This window comes from Haliaeetus albicilla, chromosome 24, assembly GCF_947461875.1.
Source record: "Haliaeetus albicilla chromosome 24, bHalAlb1.1, whole genome shotgun sequence".
Taxonomy (NCBI): domain Eukaryota; kingdom Metazoa; phylum Chordata; class Aves; order Accipitriformes; family Accipitridae; genus Haliaeetus; species Haliaeetus albicilla.
This window is the reverse complement of record NC_091506.1, coordinates 6521912-6548002: the sequence shown is the minus strand read 5'-3', so window position 1 is coordinate 6548002 and position 26091 is coordinate 6521912. Positions and strand designations below refer to the sequence as shown.

At 41.0% G+C, this 26091-nt stretch overlaps 1 protein-coding gene across 7 annotated transcripts in view; it reads right to left on the bottom strand.

Annotated features, from left to right (window-relative positions):
- Positions 1-26091, bottom strand: part of TAFA4 (TAFA chemokine like family member 4) — an 88609-nt gene that overhangs the window by 51671 nt on the left and 10847 nt on the right. For 6 of the 7 annotated variants that reach the window (XM_069811887.1, XM_069811882.1, XM_069811883.1 and 3 more), the window contains 2 exons: positions 7463-7598; positions 4254-4369 (listed from right to left, as the gene is read on the bottom strand). In XM_069811887.1, the coding sequence (XP_069667988.1) occupies positions 4254-4369; positions 7463-7542 (196 nt within the window). In that variant the 5' untranslated portion in view covers positions 7543-7598. Of the gene's footprint in view, positions 1-4253; positions 4370-7462; positions 7599-20391; positions 20510-26091 lie in introns of all 7 variants that reach the window. The other variant, XM_069811884.1, reaches the window with a different exon arrangement.

The window sequence follows — 26091 nt, the reverse complement described above, 5'->3', positions numbered from 1 at the left end:
CAATCTCTATGGTCATGCGTATTTGCTTGCCACTGCCATTTTTAACAAGACTTCTCCTATTTAACCTCTGATAACCCTGTAAATAAAACTGTCTGCAGTGCAACAAGGAATAAACTCCATGAAAAGAAGTTGCTACTTATTCCTCTGGTTGGCTAAAAGACTAAGCTGTCCCAGTGCACTCAAACACAGGGATTTATCCCTATGATTTGCATCATCCTGCAGGTGTGGTAAGCAAGCAAACCCTTAGGGCTGCCACTGAAGTCTTCACTTGAAATCACAAAGAAAAGAGAAAATGTGAACTGAGTGAGACAATTCAGAGACAAATTTGGCCCTGCTTTAAGCTACTGATGTTCATTAAATATATGCATTCTGGGCATATTAATAATAATGGACTTTCAAAAAAATCTAGACCCTTCAGCAAGCAGGAGGCTACAAGCATTTAAAGTGAACACCATCACATAAAAATAAAACACAGCAGTCTCAAAAAAAGCCAAGCTCCACTAGTATTTCATGACAGAAACTGCTCAGCTGGCTATACCAATTAATGGTCTGCAAGTCCAGCCCCCACATGAGGTGACCTGAGGAAGTGTCTTTTCAGTGCTTCATCTTTTGTGGATCCTGACTTATAGCAGTGAAGTGGAAACAAATCTTTTCTGGTACTAAATGTATGTTGCTTCATTCAGCACAGCATGGAATTGATAGTTATATCAGTACCAGTTAGGTAGTCTGGGAGCCTGAAATACTGCCCAATTTCAAATAGCTATAGTAAGGTTGGTGCTTATGCTTCCCTCAGCTATTGTCAGTGCAAAAGACAAACTCTTCAGAAGGGTAATTCAGAGCAACAAAGTCAGATGAATATTCTGACATGTCTTCTCTACATAGATGTAAAGGGAGCCTACTGAAATAATCTGCATAAGCAGCATCTTCAGTGATCTAATGGTAATGAGAAGGAACATTTCTCCTCTACCTTTTGCCTAGTTAACTCTGCCAGTCAAAGCAATTACAGTGTTCGAATGAAAAATAGGCTTTGGCCTCCAAGCTGGGCTCAAGATCCAAACTGCTTCAAAGCAATGGCAGGACTGGATTGAACAGTCTCTTTCTCCACTAACAGTTATTTGATGGTGGTGAATATTTCGCAGAACAAAAGAAAGAATCAGGTCTGTCTTACACTTTATTACAGTGAAGAGGCCCTTTTTGTCAAAGGGATTGCTCAATGGCATTCTCTCCCACTTTTCAGAAACAGGATGCTTATTGGGTCCTTAAAGATCTAGTCTCTGTTCCTGTCTGAATATTGCAGAGACAGCTGTCGAATGTCATTCTTTCAGGCACCATCTAACATGACCAGAGTCAATAACTGTCTTTTCCCAGATTAGGATCCTTAAAATGGCAGTATTTTGAAAAGAAAAAAAGTCAATCCCCACTTTTCATCTTAAATTCTACTGTCTGCTCTTGGTTAATAAACTTCCTTAGCTTTAATGAGTAAGCATTTTTTTCAAAAGTGACTAGTGATGTCAAGTACATAGCTTGAAACACACTGATTTTCAGGAGCAGACACATGATGTTCTTAAAAACCAGCTCCTCCTAACATACGCCAGGCTAGGCACCTCATGCCTCATAAACAGCATGCATTTCCCACCTTCGTACATACCTGTCCAATTACAGCTGCTTAACCTAAGGGACATCAGACAAAGCCTTTGCCAAATACAAAGCTGGAATCCATCCCTCTAATGTGCTTCAGGACATTTTACTTTGAAAAATGTTAAAATTTTTGCAGTCAATAGACAATGTTATCTCAAACACCATCCAAGAACATGCTAATTTGTATTAAACAAATGAGGCTAATTATTTGCTTTCCACAAAACTGGCTACATTAAAAGCTCTAAATTATTTGCTTTCCTGATGAACAAGGTGTTGTCTTGCTCACATACCAGATTCCATCACAGATCTGATCATACCTTACGAGGTCAATCTAGGTGTTGTATCAAACAGCAAAGATAAGATGAGGCTGGGAAACACAGGCCCCTTGAGAAGAGCTCCCCAAGCCCTCTAAATGCTCTGTGGTGCCATATGTCAGACACAGGGAGCTGGAGAATCAAAAATGGGGCGACTGTTTCATCTGCTACATGGAATCATAAAGTGGGATGGCGGTCACTTCAGTGTAGACATCAGAGAAACTCATGTCTGGGCAAGAATATGATACCAACAGTCTAAAAAGCTACATGAAGGCTCCAGCTTCAAGGGTGTCATCTGAAAAAGAGCTCCATAATCTGACCAATCTATTCATGAAAAGCAGAACCTTTCTTTAGCCTACCAGAGAAAGCACAGTACGCAAATCTGCTTAACAGTCGAGCAGCTTGATTGTGTTTTACAGTACCTCTTTGATATGGGGGAAAGAATTCTTGGTGTCAGTTAAAAGTATGCAGTCAGGTATTCTGAAATGTTATGTTAAAAAGATTTTCATAATTTACATAACACATAGTGAGTGTTCATCATACAAGCCCACAACACAGGATCCCTACTGCCTTATTACAGGTATTTCCCTTAGGTACACATGCAAAGTGCATCTTTAAAAGACAAAAATAACATTTCTTTTTACAAGAGTCTTCCCTGAATGACAAAAGCTGCAGAAGGCTGTTCTCCAGGTTTTGCTGCGTAGTCAGCTCTGAAATGCTCTGCTAAACAGCAGTTGTTTACAGGAAAGGTCAAGAGGGCCTAATTAACTTGTCTTTGTACATAGACCCCCTTCCTCATTGAAGTGATTCAACTAGCTTCCATAACAGCTACCTGCAAAATGGTAATACAGACCAATCCTCTAACACTGTATTCACTGGAATCACATTATGGGCTTCTGCTGCAACATGTCAGTTATTCTCCGTAACCTGTGACTGCATGTTATGGCAAACACATACGAGTGCTGCGCAGCATCAGGGAGTGCAGAGCAGGTGACTGCGTAGGGCAAGGAGGTGATTTGTGTAGCTCTTAGATACACACGCTGCTGATGTGCATAGATAGACAGAGCAGCTATATGCAGGTCACAGTCAGTCCTTTTTGCCAGGACTGAAGAGATTTTGATGAGCACATGAGGAGCCTTCAGCTCCTACCTAGACAATCACCAGAAGCAGCCGGGAAAGAGATCGATAGGTCGTCTCATCTGGAGGATGGAGCCTCTAACAAATGCATCCTAGCACTGAGCTGAAGTGGATGCTAACATTAGACCCAGACCCACAGTAGTCTGGCTCAGAGCTAAGAACATTACATATGGATTTAAGGCATTACACCTAATTTAAGAATGAGACTACATCACAAATAGCAACACTTGCAGAAATCCCCAAGCCAGCATGAAGCTAACCATGGTACTGAGAATGCAGTCATCTCACCATGGTCTTGCAGCCACGCTTTTGACCTCTCCTAAAAAGCAGAGCTCACAGGTGGTATTTTGTTAACTTACCTCTCTCTCTTCTGGGATCAAAGGTGACATAGGGCTAACTCAGCTATCCAGTTTTAGGACTTGCACTGGTATCTTGCATTAGCATTAGTACATCTCTATTTCTTTCTGCTTTCAAGCTGATATGTCTGCATGATCCTAGCACAGAGATGTTGCTTCAAAGATCCAGTCTGGTATCTCTTCATGAAGCCAACGCATCTTGTTCTGAGCAATTTTTTTTATTTATAATAAGTAAGATACTACATTGTGCCTGGTAGATATACTCTACGACAATAGTGCATCCTCTTAAATGCAATATCTTTCTGTTTGCCTCACTAAGCAAGTTAGGAAAAGAAGGATCATACAAGCTGAACTAAACCACAGTTCAGTATTTCTGTTACTTAGTGAAAGAACTGGCTAACATAAGTCTGAGGGCTTTGATCTATTGCCCACCAAAGCCAATGATACTGTTGTAAAGTCTCTTGATAACAACTGGATTAAGAGAGAGAAGATAAAGATATATTTCAGAATATCTTTGGATAAGGATAAAGCAAAATGACACAAACAAATCCCAAAGTCCTAGCAGTCATGAAGTCACTCCAAAAACTGTCTGGTGAGCTTCAGTACATAAAATTACTAGACAAAAACCATGACAATTTACAATAACTCATTTTTTTTCTTGTTGTTGTTGTATTTTTAATCCATTGCACTGATTGTAACATGCTGTCAACAGCCTCATCAATTATCCATTGCTAAAAAGTGAGCTCTAACATTCTGCAAGTGTTATTAATTGGTCTCAGTAGCATATAATGAGTTTAAAAGCTCCTACCTGTGTGCCCCCGGGGATGGTGGCTAGAGGCGGACAACAATTTACAGCAGACCATTAACACATAGACCAGAAAGAGCCAGTCAGATAGAAGCATTGATTTGGCACAGAATCTCATCCTGGAGGCAGAAAAGGAAGCAGTTGAGTGAAAGAACAATGTGAGTAGGGAATAACATAAAAATGATGCAGGGAAGGAGAAGCTGAAAAGATGCTGAAGAATAACTAATATGGCTTATTACAAGGCAACACTGACAAAATCACATTCATGGTTTAGTTGGGATCAATTCTTTGGCAGCATGTTTTATAATTAGAAGCAATGCAATGGCTATCACACATCATGTTACCTGCAAGCACATATTTATAGTAACACATTATGAGTGCAATACACTTCTATGAATTGGAGTTAAGGGGTGGGGGGTTTTTTGGATTAAGATCCCGCCACACTCAAATTTAAATATACATATTTATAAGCTGTGCTACTATTTTTAAACTGCACCTGCCTCAAAATCATAGAAGCATCACAAAAAAATGTCCTTTTTAATTAATACTTCTCAGGACATACTTGCTAAAGCTACCAACTCCCATGTAGCCATGCACATGAATTGGCTGGCTCTCCCAAGCACACAGCATCAGCTAGCTTTCCTGGAGATCAATAGGTTTGCTGAGGGTTAAACACTCATGAAACCAGTACCTCAGTCAAATACGTGAGGACTCGCTGCTTTGCCAGGGTGTTAGAAACTGCATTTCAGAAAACATTTGTTCTAAAGGAGGTGGATGTTGTTAAGTCTTATCCATGTTAGTGTTAGAACTAAGACCACAAATCCTCAGTAATTTTGCTGCAAATATCTACAATTAAATCCCTCAATAGCTTATGTTATGCCATTCATCATAGAAAGGTAATCTAATCATTTTCTTAAACTCAGTTATGATGATTTATTACTCATGCTATACATAAATGGGCATTATGCAGTTAAACCCTTAGATACAATGTTCCACACTTTCAGCAAATGCTGTAAGCAGGAATACATCAAATTAATTAAAGGCAATTTATAGATTTGCATAAATTGAACTAAATATTGCTTTCATAGCAGTGACGTTAGTCTGCAGTTAATCAGCACGCTGGGATTTGGGCAAGCCTGTCATAAGCATGTTTATTTGCTCCAAAAAGTCCTTTGGGAACTTCTTTCCCCTGCAGATTCCAGTTCTGATTCTTTCAAGTATTTTCTAAATAATTTGTTTATCTGTAGATCTTTAAAATACCTGAGACTATTCAGCTAATCCAATATTCCAGTGCTGAATAGACTGATGGTTTAAAAAAAAAAAAAACCACCTATGCCTTAGCTCTACTGCAAAGCCAGGTGAAGCACTTGGATCCTGTTTTAAATTTGATAACCATCTACAAATGAAACCAAAACAGATGCCATGTTTTCTCATTTAAAAGTGCTTGCATAATTTTCCCTCTCACACATCACAAAACAATTTTCTTCTCTCATTGTGTATGAATGGGAATGTTGATAAAGCCCAAACAAATCACAAATGCACTTATTAATGTCAAAAGTTAAGAGACCAAAAGCCTGTTGTATGTATTTTAGCAACAAACACTATTTTACACTTGAGAAAAAAATACATTGGTGAAAAACTCAGCACCTTCAGCTGTCCTGTAGACTTTACTCCAGCCTACAAACTTTTTTAAAAAGCTACCCAAACATGACTCACCATGTCTACAGATTTAAGAAAAAGAAAAATTACATGTAAAGAAGCCATATTTTAAGGACTGATTTAGCAAAAAGATAGCTTTCCTTGCTTTAAGAAGGTGCTCTGTTTCAAGCCCAGTATGTTGCCACCCCAAATGCAAATTATCCAGTACAGGAAAAAATACACTGAAGCTTTTTTGCAGCAACATATAGGAGTCTTCTGCAAGCATGAATCAATCCCAGAAGATAAAGATGTCACTAGCCCTTGCCTACCCCACAAGTATCCTCTTATGGAGCACTCCAAGGCTAATTCAGAGCAGCTACACTTCAGCTAATAAGCATGGACCTAATTCACCTCTTGCACCCAGCTGAAACACATAATGCTACTGCAGCTAATGGAATTGAGTCACTGTGAAACCAGCATAAATGTTATTGTTGTTGATCCAATATTAGTCTAAGGAAACTGCCCAATAAGCTCTGAAATCAACCTACCACTTCAGATTTCAGTCACCCAAATCTTCTGCAGGTAACTGAACCTCATTTTCTTGAGGAGAGAGCTGAATTTAACCTTAGTTTTCTTGCTATCTCCATGAGAAACGCATGACTTGCACCTCAAGCACAAGTTACCAATAAATAGGAAGTCATCATCTGCTCATCTTGCAATATCATCCCTCTTATGTTTTGTTGCTCTAAATGCAAACACAGGAATCTGATCCAAGGATCAGTGGAGATCCCAGCTCTGGTGTCACTCTGTAGTATCATAATGAAGACAGGGACCTTCCTTCAGGTTTCCTGAGATGTGACTGAAAGCAGGATTTAACCCTTGGAATTAAATACCACAGATCAGACATTCTAAGCATGCCCTTTCTGGTGTGAGTTGATGGAAGGGACAGGTATTTAGTCCCAAATCATGCACTGCATGCTGAACAGCTGCTATTTCCGCATGTAAGTGAACCCAGCTGTTCCCACCATTCCCAGTGCAGGAGCAAAGCTGGGCTCAGTGGAAAGAGTTGTGTGCTGACCTAATTTCAAAAGCTTTCCCAGATTATGACTTTGACTCTTTTGAAGCCGTTGCCCTGATGTTAGACAGGGAATGTGAAACCAGGTTTCATCAGGTTAACAGGAAAACCTTACACCTTTGTAAGTATATTCAAGTCCAGGAATAAGTGTATCAGTACAAAGCATCAACTTAGTTATAACCAAACTGAAAAGCTGTTAAAAGCATCCAGTACCATTAAAATGATACAACATTTGCACACTTTAGTCTGCTTTGCAGGTAGACAGGACAAAAGTCTTCAGCCCACTAATATAAAGAAATACAGGAGGATCTTTAAAAAGGCAGAAAAAAAATGAAATTTGGCAGACAGATGCAGCAAGGGGTACGGAGCCCTTCAGCATCAGTGGGCTGCCGCTTTCAGAAATGTCAAGCCTTCATTCTCTGTTGGATTCAAGTGGATATTGTTGCTAACCAGAACAGCAAATCTTCAGTGTCATTTGAAAGATAAAAAGTGTTCTTACCTTGGGGACTTTGCAAGACTTTTGTTCCAGTCAAACACAATTATTTCAGTGTGTTTTTCATAGTTATTCCAGATTCCCATTTGCAGCAGCAAATAAGCCTTTCTGCATTTCAGAATTTTTCCTTCGCTTTGGGGACCTAGAAAGCAAGCCATAGTACACTGCAATTAACGTCTGGAATTGTGTTGTGAAATAGATCTTCGTTACCAAAATCATTGTTTCACAGTGCCATCTACAGTGCAATCCAAGGCAAAAGGCAGCAGTCACATTGCTCTTTTCACTTGTTTCCAACAACACAGAGAAACTGTGATAAGGCAGCTCTGAAATATCATTACATTAACTAAAGGCAGAGTTCGCTATACTAGAAATTACAAACATAATGTGCACAGCTCACTGTGTCCTTATAATCACGTGTCCTCTTGCCACCCAACCACTGTGAAAACTGTAAGGTCTAAGACACCACCATAGTGCAAACAGATTTCCACATGATTATGTGAAAACTCCAATAGTTTCAACCAGAGATTATTAAAGACAGGGGAAAAATCCTTCATTGTCTTCATAAAGATTTGGCCAAGGCCCTTGGAGTCTGGCTTCCTCAGGAGCAGAGGGTCTGTAAGGTCACATCGATAGGATCATGTCTGTGCGATCAATGCATATAGCACCTTCTTTTGTCTCTACCTGCTGCCAGCATCACATCTCACACCCAGCCCAACTATACCCAAAAACTACACTTTGAAATCACCATATGGAGACACTTTTGCAGCAGTACCGACACACACATTCCACAGAATAATGAGCTCAAACACTCCATTTCATAGACGTTAGAGTCTCTTTGCTTTTATTGTTCATATTTGTTCTCTCACTTATATCCCTGGGCTCAACTTGACCTTCTGCTATTGAAAACACGACACAGTGCAATTTGTGAGAGTAATAATAATGTGGTCTTCACTTACGGAGTGATCACAATAACCTTTTCTCATCTTCTCCCACCACTCTTTTCATTCCACTCTTCCTTTGATCAATTAGAGATTTGCTTTTAAGAAATACAAAATTACACTATCACATTGGAGGGCAAAGCATCTCTGGGGTCACAAAAGCACCTAGGCAGACACCTCTCAGACGCCTAGGACAGGAAAGCCCCTGGCTCAATACACTCAGCTCCTTTCTGTTCAGAACTCCAGGAGAAAATAGAGTAATTGCTGGAATTAAAGAGGTACCAGGCCAGCAGTCTATAATTAATCACATTTTACTCTGTCTTTGCTTTCCAATGTGGAGAGTTTCAGAGTGACCCAAAATCACAACGCAGCAGTTCTAATCAAAACAAAATGTGGGCAAAGAGATGTCTTAAGACAAAGCACTACCATCCTGTATTAATCCTTTCTTCCACAAATACACATAAAACAAAAAAATATCAGTGCGCCTCAAAAGGCCTATTGAGAAAAAGCAAACAGACAGGCTCTTCAATATAGTATTGAATGACTGAAATGGTTGTGTGGTACATTTTTACCCATTTCATAATAGGACAGATAGATAAATGTATTCTTATAGTGCTCTTGTAGAAATCAATATTGCAATACACTAACTCAGGTTTTAGTGTTCATCTGTTCCATAATTTTTATTAGAGAGGAAAAAAAAAACCTGTGTAAGTGCATCTACAGGTAAATACTAACTTTAGTGTAACCTGTTCTGCAAACACATGTTAAACATTGGTAAAAGATAAGGCAGTATTGATTATTCCCACTTATTCTAATTAAATGGATACAGCAAAAGTGGCAGATGATACAGCCACCAGCATATCTTGGGGCTTTCTGATGCTTTCCAGGCAGCAATATGTCTTAAGAAAATAGGGTTGTCTGAGGCGAGTGTAAGGCAAACTCCTACAGTGCAATCTTAGGTCTGACATTCAGCTGTTTTACGTCAATGAAGGAGGCAGATCAAAACAGAAGCAAGAAGCTCACCTGGTTAATAACAGTAAAAGAAATTCCAGGCTTCTTATGGCAAAACCATGTTTTGTATGTATTTTGTGGTTGGTGGTTTTACTCCTGGTCCCTGCCTCATCCCAGGGTGCGGTGTTACTTTGGAAAGCAGAGCTACTTATTTGCAGGCTGCAGAAACAAACAAATCACTCCTGACCTTCTGCGCCAGGAGCTCTGCTGGGGCAGCGTGGCCTGCGAGGGCAGCTGCTCCCACGAGCAGGCACCAGCCCTCCCACTGGCCACCTGCGAGCAAACTGAGCGCCGCTTCAAACAAAATAAAAATCAGCATCACCTCCCAAGAGGCGCCAACATGTCTGACAACAACTGGAATTTTGTGGATGAAGTCCTTAACTTCAATGCAGCAGGGTTAATTTACACAAGAGGGATTTGAACAGAAGTTACCCCAGGAAAGCAATCTTATGAAGAAAGGGGTTGTTTTTATACAACAAGCTCTAGCCAAGGAGGCATCTGAGCCCCCATCTCTCTCTCTAGCAAAGCTATAGAAAAGAAAAGAAGGAAGGAGGAAGGGGGAAAGGGGAAGGGCTCTGCTCTCAGTATTTATGCATGGACTGGCCATGAACAACTCCTGCTTTGCAGGTTAGTCACCCCGGAGGCTACACAACTCTCCTGTGTCAGCATTTAGGGCATCCACATGCCCAAACTAAGACTGTGGGTTCTGGTATCTAAAGGGAATTGCAATGGCCAGACCTGCTGCACCTCGGTCCCAGCAGAGTCTGTCTCTGTGCCTCTGCACTCCAGTACAATGGGTATAAATAGCATTTCCAGAGAAAAGCCAGAGAAGCGTTTCAAGAACAGAAACAATAAAGGTTCTAAAGTTATTTGAAAATTGTATGGGCACTGTATAATTTCTTTGACAGATGGAATAAGATAGCATTTTAAATTAGGTACTTTTCCTACCAATATTTACATGTTGTAAAATACTTCTTACGGCTACTTTCTGTAAAGAATAAATTACTAAACCACTTTATGCCATCTTTTATAATAAGCTATTAAATAATTTACAAAACCTCCATCCATTAAATATTTAAAAGGCCTTAATTTCTCCATTCTCAATAATTCCTCACTTAAAATAAAGATAGTGCATCCCTTAAAAGACTCCTGTTCAGTATAGCAATTGGTAAGAAGGAAACAAGTACGGGTGCCACACTCTTCACAGAGCGACTTGCCAGCCAGAGAGTTTAACCCCACCGTCAGCCCTGTTAAACTCCTATGTCCTACTGCATAAAAAACTGAGAGGAAACAGGGCAACATCTGCAATTTCTTAGAAGAGGAAAAAAAAGATCTAGTTTGGTCATCACCCGTATTTGAAAACTGCTGCTATTCAAGTTTGAGGGGAAATGGAAACAAAAACCAAGAAAAGAGCTAGAGCGAACACCTGCTTGGCCAGTTTCACCTGTTATACAGCAGCTAACTAACACAGACCGCCCATTTCAGGGCTAAGTGACTATAAACAGGACATATATTCCGCAATATCCCTCCAAAGACCCCTTCATCCCACAGAAGCGGCTTGTCCCAGGCCCCACCGCCCGGAGGGCAGGCGCTGCCCCTCAGGGGAGGGCCGACACCTCAAAGGTGACACTCCTCGGCCCGGCCCGGCAGCCCACGGCAGTTTTAGGGCCGCGAGCGGGGAAATCGGTTTTGTCCGTGCGGAGTAACTTTATTTCTGCCGGTCCTAAAGCGCGGCGGAGGGGAGCTGAGGCAGCGGGGCGCTGAGGCGGCGGGGCGGCCCTCGCCTCCCTGAGGGCGGCCGGCGGCCCTGCGGCGTGGCCATGCTGCCCCCTGGCGGCCGCTCGGCGGCTCCGCCGGCTCCCGCCAACTCCCGCCCCGGCGGCTGCGAGCTCTCCCCGGCCCAGGCCGCATGCATAATTTAGCGGCGGGGTATTAAACACTTCCAACTTTTGTCATTACTCGGAAATCTCATTCAGTCTCAGCCGTACAACGTGCACCAATGGCTCCGCCGAACCCCGCTCGTTGTTCCCCGCTGGAGCCGCCCTGGGGCCCTCAGCGAGATCCCCTCAGAGACATCCCCTCAGAGACATCCCCTCAGCGGCCCTCGCCTGCCGCAAAGCCTCCGATTTGCGAGCGCTCCTTTGTGCAGGAACGAACTGGCCGTGCGAATTAAGTTTCGTCATTAATCATATTAAGACGTCGCTGTCAGAGGGTTCCTCCGCTCACCCTCCTTTGGGGCGCGGGCACCCGCAGGAGAAGGCCCTGGGGCTGGCGGCGGCAGGCTCCCTGCGCCCTCTCACAGGCCATGTGCCCTGTCTCCTCAAGGTGCCTTGCGAGCCCACAGAAATGGGCCAGACAGAGGGAAATAACGCAGTTTAGATTCTGAGTTTAGTCCCTCGACCCTCACCCAGAAATCCCTGCAGCAGGCCAGGTAACTTTAGCTCGATCTGAAGACTTCAGGTGGCAGTAAATTCACCACAGCTAAGTAATTCCAACAGTTAATTAACCTCACTTTGAACGCTGCACCTGATTTCTGATCTGAATTTGTCCAGCTTCAGCTTCTAGGCATCTGATCTCATTAGGTCTCTCGCTGGCAGATGAAGGTGCCCTCCGCTCCCCGGTGTCGCAGCCCGACGTCACGTCCCCAACTTTCACATACGTGAGATGGAGGAAGCCTCTCCTTGGAAGGCGTTGCTCTGTTAAATCTGTCATGCAGCTCTTCTCTGCATAGCTGCCAATTTTTTAACATCAGGTATTTTGAAGTGAACCTTAGAAGATGCAGTAACCAGAGACGATCTTTATCAATACCACCAACAGAGGTAACAAACCTTCTAACTTCTGCTTCATGTTCCCTTCTGATACATCCTGCTTGTCTACCCCGCTGGTGCATCACATGGGGACAAGTAAGGTGCTTAAAGGTCTCAGTTCTGCCCATCATTACTCACACCAGGTAACAGTGACACCAGGTAGGAAGGCACTATGCAAACTGAGGAAGGACACAAAGTTAAGCACGTAGTAACATAAGACTATTCTCACAGTGCAAGAAAGAAAAACTTTTATCGAGCCCAGTTCCTCTACCCTTTACTCCCAGAGTCAACATCAACTTTTCTGCTGCATTTACTGTCCCACAGGTATCACTGAGAGGGGCCCGATCACATCAAGCTCCATAGCATAAAGCAAACTGAAGTGAGCAGGCTCTTCAGACAGCAAGAAAGTTAGCTAAATGAGGTAGCACCAAACTGCAAGGGTGCTTCCTCACTTTTAAGCCAGGCATGTAGCCTAAAAACCACGGGGGGGGCTGCAGCAGTTTCCAGCACCTCTCAGACCCCAGCAGACTCCCAACACACTTCACTTGCAATTTTTTAAGTGCTTTTTGATGACATCACTTTCCATTTATGACATCAGTCTCTGCTGGCAGCCGCTCAGTCTGTAACCACTAGTCAGCCCTTTCCACACAAATATTTAAAAATCTCACTTAACAGCAACTAGGGGAGGTGGGGAGGAAACAAACACAATGCCAATGAGAGCTAAAGGAAATAAAACCCACAGCCTCCTAAGAAGGGAGTACTGAACTACTATTATATCCACATGCCATGAGGCATTGACCACACCAGCAGCCAGACCATCCACACACAGACAGACATCCTATGTGCCATGTGTTTTGGGGGAAATGTGTCTGTCTTCCCCAGCACTTGGCATTCTTTAGGGTATATCTGTCTTCACTGTCTCCTTTAGAGATGACAACAAACCTTCCATCCGTTGTGGGCATGTTAAGAGGATGTGCTGGGAGGACTGCAAAAATATGCCTAAGCCACCCTAATTCTCTGCCCCAGTCACTGTAGCCTTCTTCAGTTAATTGTGCCAGAGTGAAAATAGTGATTTGGGTGGATGTTCTGTTGGAAAGCCTTTTTCAGTTGGACTCATTTTAAGTGAGAATTTGTGGCCTCCAAGTTTAATCCAGTGGAGCTCAGATCACAAAGAAGCAGTAACAGCAGTGCACAGAATCAGAAAACAAATTCAAGCAAGGGACTGAAGCTGAGAACTAAAGGACTGCCAGAAGAGCTCAAGTTCACACAGTGTAAGGAGGAGTTTGAAATCGAGGCTGTTGCCTCCTCTACTGAGGCAGAACAAGTCAGGTGTCTACTCAGAAACTAATGCAATGCAAACTACAGGGGCTAGTTCAGGTCCCCTCCAGGCAAGGGAACAGTAGCTTCTTCATGTGCACTAACTCCAGTGTATACTCCAGGGACTTCTGGTTACCAGAACTCACAGCTTTCAAGTGTATTTACATGGCAAGAAGTAGTCATCTTGCAAATGAAGCATATGAGTTATGCTGACACAAGTAACTGATCACTTGCAGTTCAAAAGTATAATCTCTATGTGTGAGAGGATCACCTAAATTAAATAGTATCTCATTTAGAAAATTAATTTTTAGGAAAATGTTTTAGGACCTGCTCTCTCAACTCAAACTGAGTCCACTTCTTGCCTCCAGGAAAAATTCCACCCAGACCAACAGGACTGCCCAGAGAGTAAAGTACAGCTATTCTAGCGGTAAAGTAGAGGTAGAATAGACCCTTTTCTCCATACAGCATTATTTATTATTCATCACCATCCTACAAAGAACTCTTCTGCCAAAGTAAACTCCTGAAGAGGTAAGTATCGCCTCAAGGTTTCATTTTTAAGGTTGCACAAACAGACTTCCCAACATGGACAGCCAACATAGTATATCTCCTTATTACAGCCCAGCATTTCAACTACATTTATCAGAGAGAATTTTTCATTGTGATTATCCAGGTTCTTTCAGTCCCTCACTAGAGCTCAAAATCTTCCTTACCCCCTAGTGTATGGCCTACTTAAGAGATGGGCAGACTTGCAGGCACTGCATTCAAGGAAGCACAGGAATTGCTTCAACCCTGTTCAAAGAGGAGGCAGAGCAGAGACAGTGCCCCGCTCCACTCCCAACTGACCTCCAAGAAGCAGAGCAGTACTCATGTAAAGCAGGCAGCACACCAAAAAATGTGGAGAGAAACATCTTTGAAGGAAATCTCTGCAGCACAATGTTTCAGACATGGCAAATATGCATTTTCCCCTGCTGTAAACTTTGCCTGCCAGGTAGGAAAGCATTAAAGTTGTTGCGCAGATTATCTCAAGCAATAAGACACTGTTTTCTATACCCTGAATTGATGGAGAATTTCATTTCTCCCATGGAAGGAAAAGATAACTGACCTGCTATAGAGCAGGTCACTCACCTTTCTTCCCACTCACCAGGTGAGCTGGTAGGTTATTTTGCAGAGATCGCTTGGGGGAGGGAAGGAGGGGATGGAGGAGAGGACCTCATGTCAGTTTGTGCCTCTGGATAATGCACTGGGAGGTCCCAGACCTGTTCTGCGTGCTTGGTGGCCAGCCCAGGGCTCACATGCAAGTAGATGATCACTGACTATAGGTGACCATTCAAATTAAGAATAAGAGGCAATCCCAAGGAAATAACATGAAAATTAAGAGATTCAGCAAGTGCAAGCAGTAGAGCAAGCTTGAAGTAGCTGTGTTTGTTTAGGCAAGAAAAGAGTTTATTGGAGACATGCTGTCTCCTTGAAGAGGTTTGCTTTAAAGAAGGGCATGATTTAAAGAAGTGGTTCTCTGTAGCTACCGCAAATAGCATAAAAATAAATAAAGTGTCTTGCAAAGGTAATTTGGTAGGTGCATGAGGAGAAACTTTCTGTATCTAAGCATGGGAAACTAATGGTACAAGCTGCTCAAAAAACTCATGGAGACTGCTTTGATGGAGGTTTTTTCAAAATTGGCTAAACACCTATGGGACGTTCAAGGCTCCCTTCTCCATCCATAGGGTTGGATTACATGTTTGCTCAGGGTCTGTAACAGGACTACATCTCCTTTATGACTTGGAGCAAATAAAGCACTGGAATGTAAATGTGAGGTAAATAGTCGATGTTCACAGTGTCATTCTCAGTACCCTGACCACAGACAGTCATCAAGTCAGAGGTGAGCAGAGGAGAATTGTGGCAGAAAGAAACTGAAAATACCTCCTACACGTATTGATTTTTTTTCATGCAGACAGGGTCAGCTTGTGTTATATTTAGGTATCTTTCTGGTGGTTCTCAGGGTCCTTATGCAACCAAATTTGGTTCTTTCTGATTCTACTGCATTAGAATACTATCTTCTGTTATTATTCCCCAAAACACCTCATTCACAGTAAATAGTTACAGCATGTCCACTCATTATTCCCTAAGCTGTATTAGGCCCTGACTGCAACAGGGGCTGTCCATTTCCATGTCACCAATGTAATCTGGTCTCTGCTTTTGTTTCAATTCATGAAACATTCCAAGAGGAAAGCTAGTTTTGCTTTTAGAACACAAACATGCTTTATGAACTGTGGATGCACGTTGGCTGATGAAGAATCCCAACTGTCTGGGTATATGGGATAATTGTTCCACTTGGGACTCATTAGCTAATTGTTAAAAGATTCTAAGGAAAAGCATTTCATAAATACAGCACTAAATTTCCAGAAGCGTAATTATGGGCTGAACGCACATTTTTAGCACCTTTGTTATCAACTACATAAGCCAATAGCAAAATATCTTGTGTGCTATCTCTGTTCTCTTTGTCAGTCTCGGGGTAGTACGTAGGATAACTACTAGCAAATTGAAAGGTAACATTTTTGATATTCCCATTTTTGTACAAAGATAACACTGTCATCTTGGGATTGGTTAAAAATTCTGCCCCAAGCATATAAAATCTCTTGTGGCAATAGTGAAGAACAAAACTTGCAGAGGTGGGGAGAGGCACAGACCAAAGAGCTATAATCCAGCTTCTTGATCTTGTTTTGTCACTTGACTTTCATGCTATGGGACAAGCTTTTTGCTCAGTGTTAGAAAACATTGTTTGCTTATCACAGCCTACTCCTCAAGATATTTTTAAAAAATCATCACTCTACTGAGTAGGAAAATTCCAGAACCAGGTACCTGACCCACCAGTTCAGGAACTGTTACTAAAGAAAAAAAAAAAAGGGGGGGGGGGGTATAATATCATTCCTCATTTTCTGTAATTGAATGACAGAGGCAAAATACTGCTAATAAGCTAGCAAGCATTTGTATGGCATGAAGACTTGGAGTTGGGTCAATAAACAATTGTACTTTAAAGGAGAACACAATCTTGTTCAGTCTTGATCCTAGTTAAATGGACAAAAGCATATTCAGAACCAATCTCAAAGTTCTATTTGTTTTTCTATGGTTTGGCAACATCATGCTGGTTAGAAGTACTGACCATCACACGGAGTGCACCCGCATTGTACACAGCCCTGTCTGAGCTAGGGATAACTTAATTCCTATTCCAACACTGATGGCACTGGTCTTGAGTCCTGAACTCTGATCTCTGCTCAACATTGTACCATGGAGAAGTATCTGCTTGTCTGGAGCTAACTGGAGCACCGCAGTCACAGTATAGGCATGGCACAGTTGGGTTATCTTTCACTGAGTTTGAGAGACCTGGGTGAGGCTGTAGCTATACACTGTTTGTATTGTGCTCTTCAGGTACCAGGAGTCATATAAGGTTTTCTAATTCCTGACAGCAGCCTACTACTGAGTCAAGAAGAAGAATGATCAGAGAGATATATCTGTTAATTATCTCCTGAGCCATTGGTCCTGTGGCCCTGGAATCAATATTACATTGCCAGAAGAAAAAGCAAATTTAGGAAGTGGACAGATCTCAGAAAGATGTATCATTTTTGATGTGTAAGCAGCATGCCCTAGCTCGTTTGGTTGCCCTGGCAGACCACTGACATGTACATGGTGTGACTCTACCTCTCTCCTGCAGGCCCTTGTCTTTCTCCTTGTAACCAGAAAATTCCAAATTCTAATATGAATACATAAAGTAACACTCTCTCTCAGGTATTTTCATTTCCAGCAGTACCAGCTACTGCATGCCCTGATGCAAGAGAATTTCAGGAGTCCCATAAATTACATTTTGCCTCCTCACCTCTAGAAGGGATTTCCTTCATCCTTTCCTCTCCCAGCCCAATCCTTCAGACCTCCTTCCCTGTCCATTCTCAGCCCTCTGTTTCTTGTTTGCATAGGATCTCTCCCTGCCTCCTCTGGGAAGTCCACCTGCTTGGCAGCAGCATGTGTGTAAGCATCAAGAGAATGGCTGGCAGACAGGGCAAGAGATGCCACCTGAGTCACATATTGATCAATGGTGAAAAAAGATCTCCTTGTTTAGAGCAGGTTAATCATCTGCTGGCTGCTGTTTTCATACCTTCACAGGCATGAGAAAGCCAGATAGACCTCTGGCTACTGTTGCAATGAAAAAGGAGCAAACCTCCAAAGGTGCTGAGGGATTGCTAAGTCCTAAACACCTTCTTGTCCCTGCACTATCAAGACAGGACAGCAGCAGCCACAACAAGCTGATACTGCTCTTCAGAAACAGTAAGAGAAGGTGTTAGCACAGTATTTCCCCCTCAAGCACCTGAATTGTCAGAGGGTCCTCCTTCCAGTACCTGTCACAGCTGAAGTAACATGTTTCCATACAGGAGCCTCATCAGTTACTCTGATTGAAGTAAGACCACAGCCAAACTTTGAATGAGTAACAGCATGTCTTCTTCATGGCTAAAGCTAGAAACTTTCTTCTTTATTTGTTTAAAAAAAAAAAAAATTCTTTTCACAAAGCTCAGAGAAGGCTGAACTTTAGGCTTTCAGTTCCCAATCTGCCTAGGATGGATTTTTGTCTTTCTGTTGTCCCTTCATTTGTGCACAAGCCACTTTATGATAATGTAACCACGTGCATGATTGATGGGAGGAGCTGGGGGGAGAGTAAGTGGCATAATTTTGATTATGCTTTGAAATGCTCAGGGTTGGAAATGAAGTATGAGATCCCCCCACTTTCCCTGCCTCACTAGAAGGCAATTATGATTGCCTTAAAGATGTGAGATCTGTTGAAAGTAATGAATTGTTGATTGTTTGTTTATTTTTAGGGTAGACAAGAATCAGCTTTTAATCAGCTTTTCATCACTGCTAGAGAGCTATTAACTCCCTTAAAAATAATTAGAAAATAGAAAATAAAAATCTCCTCCAATTATTTTCATCCAGGAAACTGGGACTTTATGAAAAGAAATCTCAAGATTCATAGAAAAAAAGTTAACTTGGTGGCACATTCAGTTGACTCTTAACAATGAGATATTGTTTGCCAGAGAGGTGGGGAAACAAAATATGAAAAACTGGCCCATATTTAATATTTTTCCACAAAGCCTGCCACAGATAGTCACCCACCAAGCTGAGTGCTGATTGACTTATCCACCTTGTCACAGCCAGCACTGCCCTGCTCTTCCCCTTCCAAATCTCCCTCTGCAGATTTTCTCTACCTTCTGTTTTCTAGACCACTGTCCTTTTACCACAGCCTCCAGGTTTAGTCCCACATTGGCAGTTGTTTCCCCTCACCTTCTCCAGATACAATTTGTCTGCACTCGTGCTTACAATGGCAGAGCTAAAGAAAACAACCGACATTTCTCTTTCTGTGGATGGTGCTTCCTGAGCTTGTGTGATGCTATGGATATTGGCATCTGAATAAGAACCAATATTTTCAACCACCTTGGGTGGACACTCAGCTACTTGTGGTGATTTTATTTTTTTTTTAAAGAAACAGATTGCAGGAGTCTTCCATTTCTCTGATCTCTGACTATTCACAGAATCTTGTCTTTCAGATCCCCACAATACACATTTTTCCTTTCTTGAGTAAATGAACTGTGAATACTGTCCTGGGGGAAACAGTACTCGAACGTAACTACAAGAGAGCAATCTCCAAATTTTTTAATCATATTAGAATTAAAAGCATGTATGAAATGTCTCAGCAGATACAGCCTTTCTGTGATTTCAGATAGACAACTAAACAGAGACCCTTCATCTCACATACAAGTTTCCAGAAGTTTTCCCCACCAATAATCCCATGAAAATACACCCTCAACATGCCACATTTACTTCCACCCTATTACCACATACACCTTTACTAGTACGCTGGTTGTAACTCAGATGCAGTCATCTTTACAGGAAAACAAGATCAATCATAAGCACTTCGCTAGATCCTGAGACAACTGCTGTTGTTCTGTTGTGCTGTTGTTGAACTGCTGTTCAACAGGTATTTGCCTTTTGGGGTGGTGACCAGGCAATGTCCTGTGTGTGCTCTGAAGGTGCGGTTAAGTAGCAAGCAGCCTTTTTGGTAAGACTGGGAGACAGAGACATGCTTTGTTGTTATCACATTGCAGGGAACCTGTCCTCAAAGCCAAGAAGGGATGCCCTTCTTGATGGTAGGCATTAGTCAAATACAAGTACTCAGATCCAGTAAGAGCTAACTGAACAAAAATGTAATGGGCTGTAAAAAAACAGATCAGACTGGATTATGGATTCTAAGGGACGACTAACTAAAGAGTGTGTGAGGGTCTGAGCTAATTAAGTACTCCCCCACCAGCACCCCAGTGGCTGCATTTTTTTTTTTATTATTTTTTCAATTGCCCATTGGAGATGAATTGTGATTCACTTTTAAAAGGAATTCTTCTTGTAAATCGATCAGTTAGACCCATTTGACCTACTAGTGTCTCTTTAAAGATTGATGAACTGGAACACAAAAGTGAAACTCTCTCACTTTAACTGTTCCCATCTGAGTTTCCTGCACTGTGAGATACATTTTTAAAGAGGCCTATGGAGTGGTTGCATCATTGATTCAAATTCTAGGGTTATTGCACAAAGCATTCCCATAGCCTGGCAATAGGCAAGACAGCCACGCAAACTGAAAGAAGGCCATTAGCAAAGACAGTCACAGGACTGGTTTAGATTAAAAACTGCTGTTATTAAAAACGTGCTACATCTCAGGGACCACAGCAGGAATTTGTTAAGCCTTTTACTTTAATACTGGTCACTAATTAAATGCAAAACAGCAACACTAATTAAGGAAAAAAAAAAGGGGGGATATGGAAAAATCACTTACTGGATTTATATTTTCCCCTCTCCAAGCGAAACCCCTTTCTCGCAAATGACAACCGTTTTGGCTAAGATTAGCAAGAGAGGCTGCAGGTAACCGAACCTTCACTCGCCAGAGGGTACTACTGCATCCAAAAAGAAAGATACAGACTTTTAATTTAGAGCTGTGTCTTGCACCGTTTCAGGCAAACCCCACTTGTGTTCACATAGCTATTTACTGCCCATTTAGTCTAATACTTCGTTTTTCAACCAGGGATGAAGTCCTGCCCACCTCTATCCTCCCCTAAAATTCACAGAAAATGGTTAAAATTCCCTTCTCTGCTAACAGATACTGTTTGGTAAGCATCCAAAGGAGATTTTTTTGAGAGAGTGCAAGCATCCTTATTTTACCCTTCTGGTCATTTTTCTTTTTCTAAGATGATGGCTTTGAGCCAATAGAATAAATACTTGGGTATTTGTCTGTTCAGCTTCATTCAGATTGTACGATTTTGAGGAGGCATTTGTGAGCATGAAGTGTTTTATAGCATCTGTATGTCAGAAAGACAGCATAACTCGCTTGGTATACTGACACTACTGCGTAAAACAGAATAAGTGGCCAGTCTAGGGTGTGGTTTATCATTTTAAGTTATTTTTGCACTCCAGCCAAAGATGGTTTCTTAAACCATGATTTTGTCCTTTTTAATTTGACTACTCAAGTGTACAAGAATTCCCAATTATTTCTCTCCTTATGATAGCACCATCCAACTTATTACCTGAGAACAGCAGTATTGCATAAATAATCTATTGCCTTTCTAACCTGAAGGTCTCAACATCTGGTCTTCAAAAATATGAAAAATTTCTAATTTAATAATGGAATATTCCTATGATAGTCACCCTAACTGGGAAGTATTGCTTTCGGAATCTTCCTGTTCTCCACTCAGGAGGATTTAGGGTCAAATTGATCAGTCAACGACAGTGTGTCCTCTTCCAACAGAGACCCAGAAGTGCAGGGAGAGATCAAGAGCAGGCTGGCTGTCGCACGAAGAGCCAAGACCCACCTGTTATTTGTCAGCATTCAGGCTAGAAGCATAAGTGCTGCACTGAGGAGATAGCAGGCTGTCATTGTTGCCCTGTGCTTGGATCTATGCTAAGTTAGCAGAGCTCTCTGAATACCATGCTCAAGCCTGGCTTAAGCTCCATTGCAACAGTCTAGACACAGCTGTAGGTTATCTGGGCTCCCTTGGAGCTTTCATCCATCAGAGACCTCTGGCCCACCTGTCTCCTGAGACACATGTCCCAAAGCACAGAACCACAGCCATGTCCTGTCTCTCTGTATGTTATACAGTGTTGAGCAAAAACATTTCAGAGTGAAAGCAAAAATCCAGAAGTTGATCCCTTGGTACAGAAGACCGATAACAGTATCTCCGCTATGACTGGGTAAGTTTCAGCTGAATTCACACAAGGAGCAGGATTTATTTTTTTTTAAACATCTCTAAGAACGATCTGCTGAGCACCATGTAATAAAAATAAAGACAGACCAGACTTGACAGGTTTGCAGTTAATTTTCCTTGGCTCTTATTTACATCTTTGATTCTGGCAGTCTTTCTCTTCTGAATGAGAAACACTGGCTCCCATTCGTTACTCCTAACATAGCACAATCCATAATGTGGCAGGTGTTTGCTACTCATTTCACTGACACAAGTATTATGTTTAATCAAAGGCTGAAGCAAGACAAAATGAATAAAACAAGATAAAACAAAGTAAAGCCTGAAGCACCAGTCTATCCTCCTCAATGCTTCACAGTTTGGCAAGGCGTTGCTGGGAAGAATCTCCAGGAGTAAAATTTGTCTGCCCAAATCACACACTGTGTTGTCAAACCATCCCATGGAAGCTCTATAGAGACATCCTAACAGACTTCTCAGCTCATGTCCTATCTACCAACCAATTCCTTACCCAGAGATTTTTTGAAGCATCTCCAATCCCTTCCCATTTTAAGTATGGCCTACCTACAACATACCGCTCTTTCTCATCACCCAACTGAATTCCTGCAAACAGGACAGCCATGAGTCTAGCATTGGCAGAAGGCAAAATCTGAAAATCTTCGTGAACCAGCTGTTGTCTTAACCTAGAAAGCTAATGGAGATGTCTAGAAAAGATAGGAATAGCTAACCTTCAAAACAACCGTTGGACAATGCATTTGCAACAGAAAGGCAGTGACCCAAGGACCTGAAGCAGAAGCTCAGCCATGCTTGTCAGACGATGTATTTGTAGCTGCACAGAGTTTTGAGAAAATATATTCTGAAAAACAGGATCTTCAAGCCTGAAAACCAGCATGACTTGGGAGTCACTTAGAATTTAAGCATGAGAATCGTGAAAGTCTTATTCAAGTCACAGTACTATACACATAATTATTCCCACCAGGGACTCCACAAGTGGAACTTGTGTGGGTGCTTGCTCTATTACGTGAGACCAAAAAAAAACCCAAAGAGTTTGTGACACAGAGCAGACCTTCCAGCAGAAGGCTGTTTATCTCCTCCTTTAATAAGATCAACTACCATGTCTTAATAGAGCAGCTCCTCCTCTATACTGTGTGCCCTGACGAGATCTACAGGATATCAAAAGGAACATTGGATGAAAGACAGAGGCTCTAAGATGTCCTTTTTTCCTCATGTATAATTTGTAAAGCTAGTCAAAAAACCAGCAAGCAATTTAGCCTGGAATTTTGCCAGCTCTGATATTCATAGCACATGTGATCAAAGAGCAGAATTTGCCAGTCACTGGAAAAACAATCAGGCTCGTAACTTGACTTCCACCACCGAAGACAAAGCCTGTAAACATTACTATTGATCAGAGTGGGACTATTTTCATCAGGCTGCATTGCACCGGACATTAAACATCTGAAGAGTCAAGGCCTACGTAAGCTGAAGTTGGGGCAGACAGTTCCAAGAATTTAACATTCCCAATAGATGAGCAACTTTCAAATGAATAAGCAACTGAAGGCACTATGTAATCACACTGGAAATTAAAGAAAAGGATATCATAACTGGATTTTATGTAATACTCCAGGTTATGTTACAGAATATTGACATATACAACAAATTAAACCAGCTAATTCATCTTACTACTTCCACTGATAATTTTTTAATTAAGTCACTTATCTTTATCTACATATTTAAGAATGTAGATCTTTCATTATTCATCTCTTAAAGAAAATCAATGTTGTCCTGATTTGCTACAGCGCAAACAAGCGAGCAGTATTAGCTAAGATAAGACAGCCTAATAGAAAAATAATTCATTAACTTTATTAACAAGCCCTAAGAAAATGCTATTGAGCACATTTTCATACTCCTAGAAGTCTGAATTATGAACCAAAAGCTTAATGGTGTTGAGTATGACTAAAATATACATAATGGATTCTTTTAAAAAGAGCTTACAAATAGAAAAGGAAAAGGGAGAAAACAATTAAAAACTATTAGAAGAGTTCAATGAAATATTTTAGAGAGTTCATCCCTAATAGTGAATTATGTTATAAAAATGCTATCAAAAAGCTTCATAGTCCATAATGAATTAAGAGACTGGAAGTTAATCTGTAGCACTGGTTAGATGTGAGTGTCTAAATGCCTATCCACTATACAGTTTTGAAATATTTGCACATCAAAACAGACTCTGGTTTTACACTTGGGATTCTAAAGCTTTATAAAAGACACTGAGAAAAGAATAAACTTTGAATCTCAATTTCTTGAGGAAGCAGACTTTTTCTAGTCATCTTAAGTGTCCTTTTCTTCTCAGGGTGACCTTAACTTTCAGATTTGTAAAATGGTTTCCTCTTGTGTTCAGTCCTACCGTGTAATAAATTTTAAAAATGACTATTTATCTTCTTTAATATATTAGTCATATGTAGCAGGAGAAGCCTCTGTGGGAATTTTTGCTATCGAGTTTGCTCAAGCTTAAGTCAATGCTGATTTAGAAAATATAACTTACGCTTAGTAACAAACAATCATGAATATATTTATTGGAATAACATCTTTCCATTCTCCTCCAGCAGCGTGTTTAGTTTATCAGTTGCAATACTATATATCGATATATATTTACAGTGACCAAGGCAATTTGAAAGTAATGCTTCTATGTTGCCCATCTTATTACACTTTTACAAGCCTGAATCACTGGCATTTGGAAAACAAATAGGTCTGATGGTTCTGAAAAACATAAATGAAATGCAAATTAACCAGGCAGGTATAAGTTATATTTATTTCAGAAAAAGTGGGAATCAGTGCATTGCTCAAAAACTGCCTGTTGCAAAAGTTGTATTTAAGCAAGTTTAAATATTTTTAGATTTTGCCTTGCTAATCATGACCTCAGCTGCTTGCACCATGTAATGACAATAATGAATAAACATGCTGTGCTTATGAAGAACTAGAACCTAACAAGCTGATCAATTGTTAATTCTATAAAGTGACTAAAACGTGTCTCTACTATCAATAAGTAAATCAGCTTCTATTTGCGGTACTAGTGCACCTTGTACATATCCTCCAGCTATCCTGCCCTTCTCTATAATAATGTAATTATCAGTTTGGTCATATTTAAGTACAACCTGAATGAGATTTGATATTATTTTTGTCTTGAGGGTGGAAAAATAGAAGGAAAAAGTGTTTGGATATATAAAGAGACACACTATGTTTGGAGGATACAGATTTTCCATTTGCCCTCCAATTAGTTATACACAATTATTCATTTGACAGCCAATTATTTTACAGTATTATTCTTAAATCTTACAGACTATTATCAGACAGACATTCCAGAGAAGGCGGCCTTTTTATTATGAAAGCCCTCTTGCTCTAAGCCTCTGTAACAAAGAATTTAAACAAAAGACAACAATGCTCATTAACTGTAAGAGAAGATGTTACTTCTGCAGAAAAAAGCATTTAAAACAAGACCAGTTTGGCTTTATTCAGTCTTTATTTTTCCTCTTAGACAAGGAAAACATGGAAGGTGTATCAAGTTTTCAGCCATAATACAATTATATATATTCCAAATATGCTAATTACAAATAGCTGCCAGTCTCCACTACATTTCCAAGCAAGATTTAACAGTAATAGTTTACTCATTACTGAAGATTCTGTTCAAGAAGAAGAATGTGTAACAAACACATGCAAAAAAACAAGAGTTTTGCTGAAAATATCTGTTTTCCTTCTCATTCCTACAGCTGCAAAGAAGCTGAGTGAATGCAGCTACCCATACATCTACTCGACAACACAACTCATCTCAGTCTGGGGTGCAAGTAGAGAGCAAGCATAACCTGAAGCGTGTCGTAAGTGAATGATGCACATTGGCAGAGTAAGTAATTGTATTTAAAGTTGCTGCACCTTTTTCAGAGTTATAAGCAGTAATTATTCTTAAAGGCTTAGGGCTTCCATGTCTATTCTATTGTTAAACCAAAATATATATCACAAAAATACATTAGAAACATCTACCGGAAGGAAATGTTCTGGAGTGAAATGCTATTAATATGTGGATAAGCTCAATACCAATTAATTTCTAACACTTACCTAACCAAATGAACCTATTCATTTCTGAGGTGGAAGGTTACACTAATTCTGCCAGAAATTGCCCCGCTTCACCTCAGATCCATCCCTCCATGTCAATTTGATGTAGAAAAGGAGGGGAATCCTTTTTAACCAGTACTTTCTTAAATTAAGGGAATCAGTGCAGGTTTTTAAAAGTAACTTTT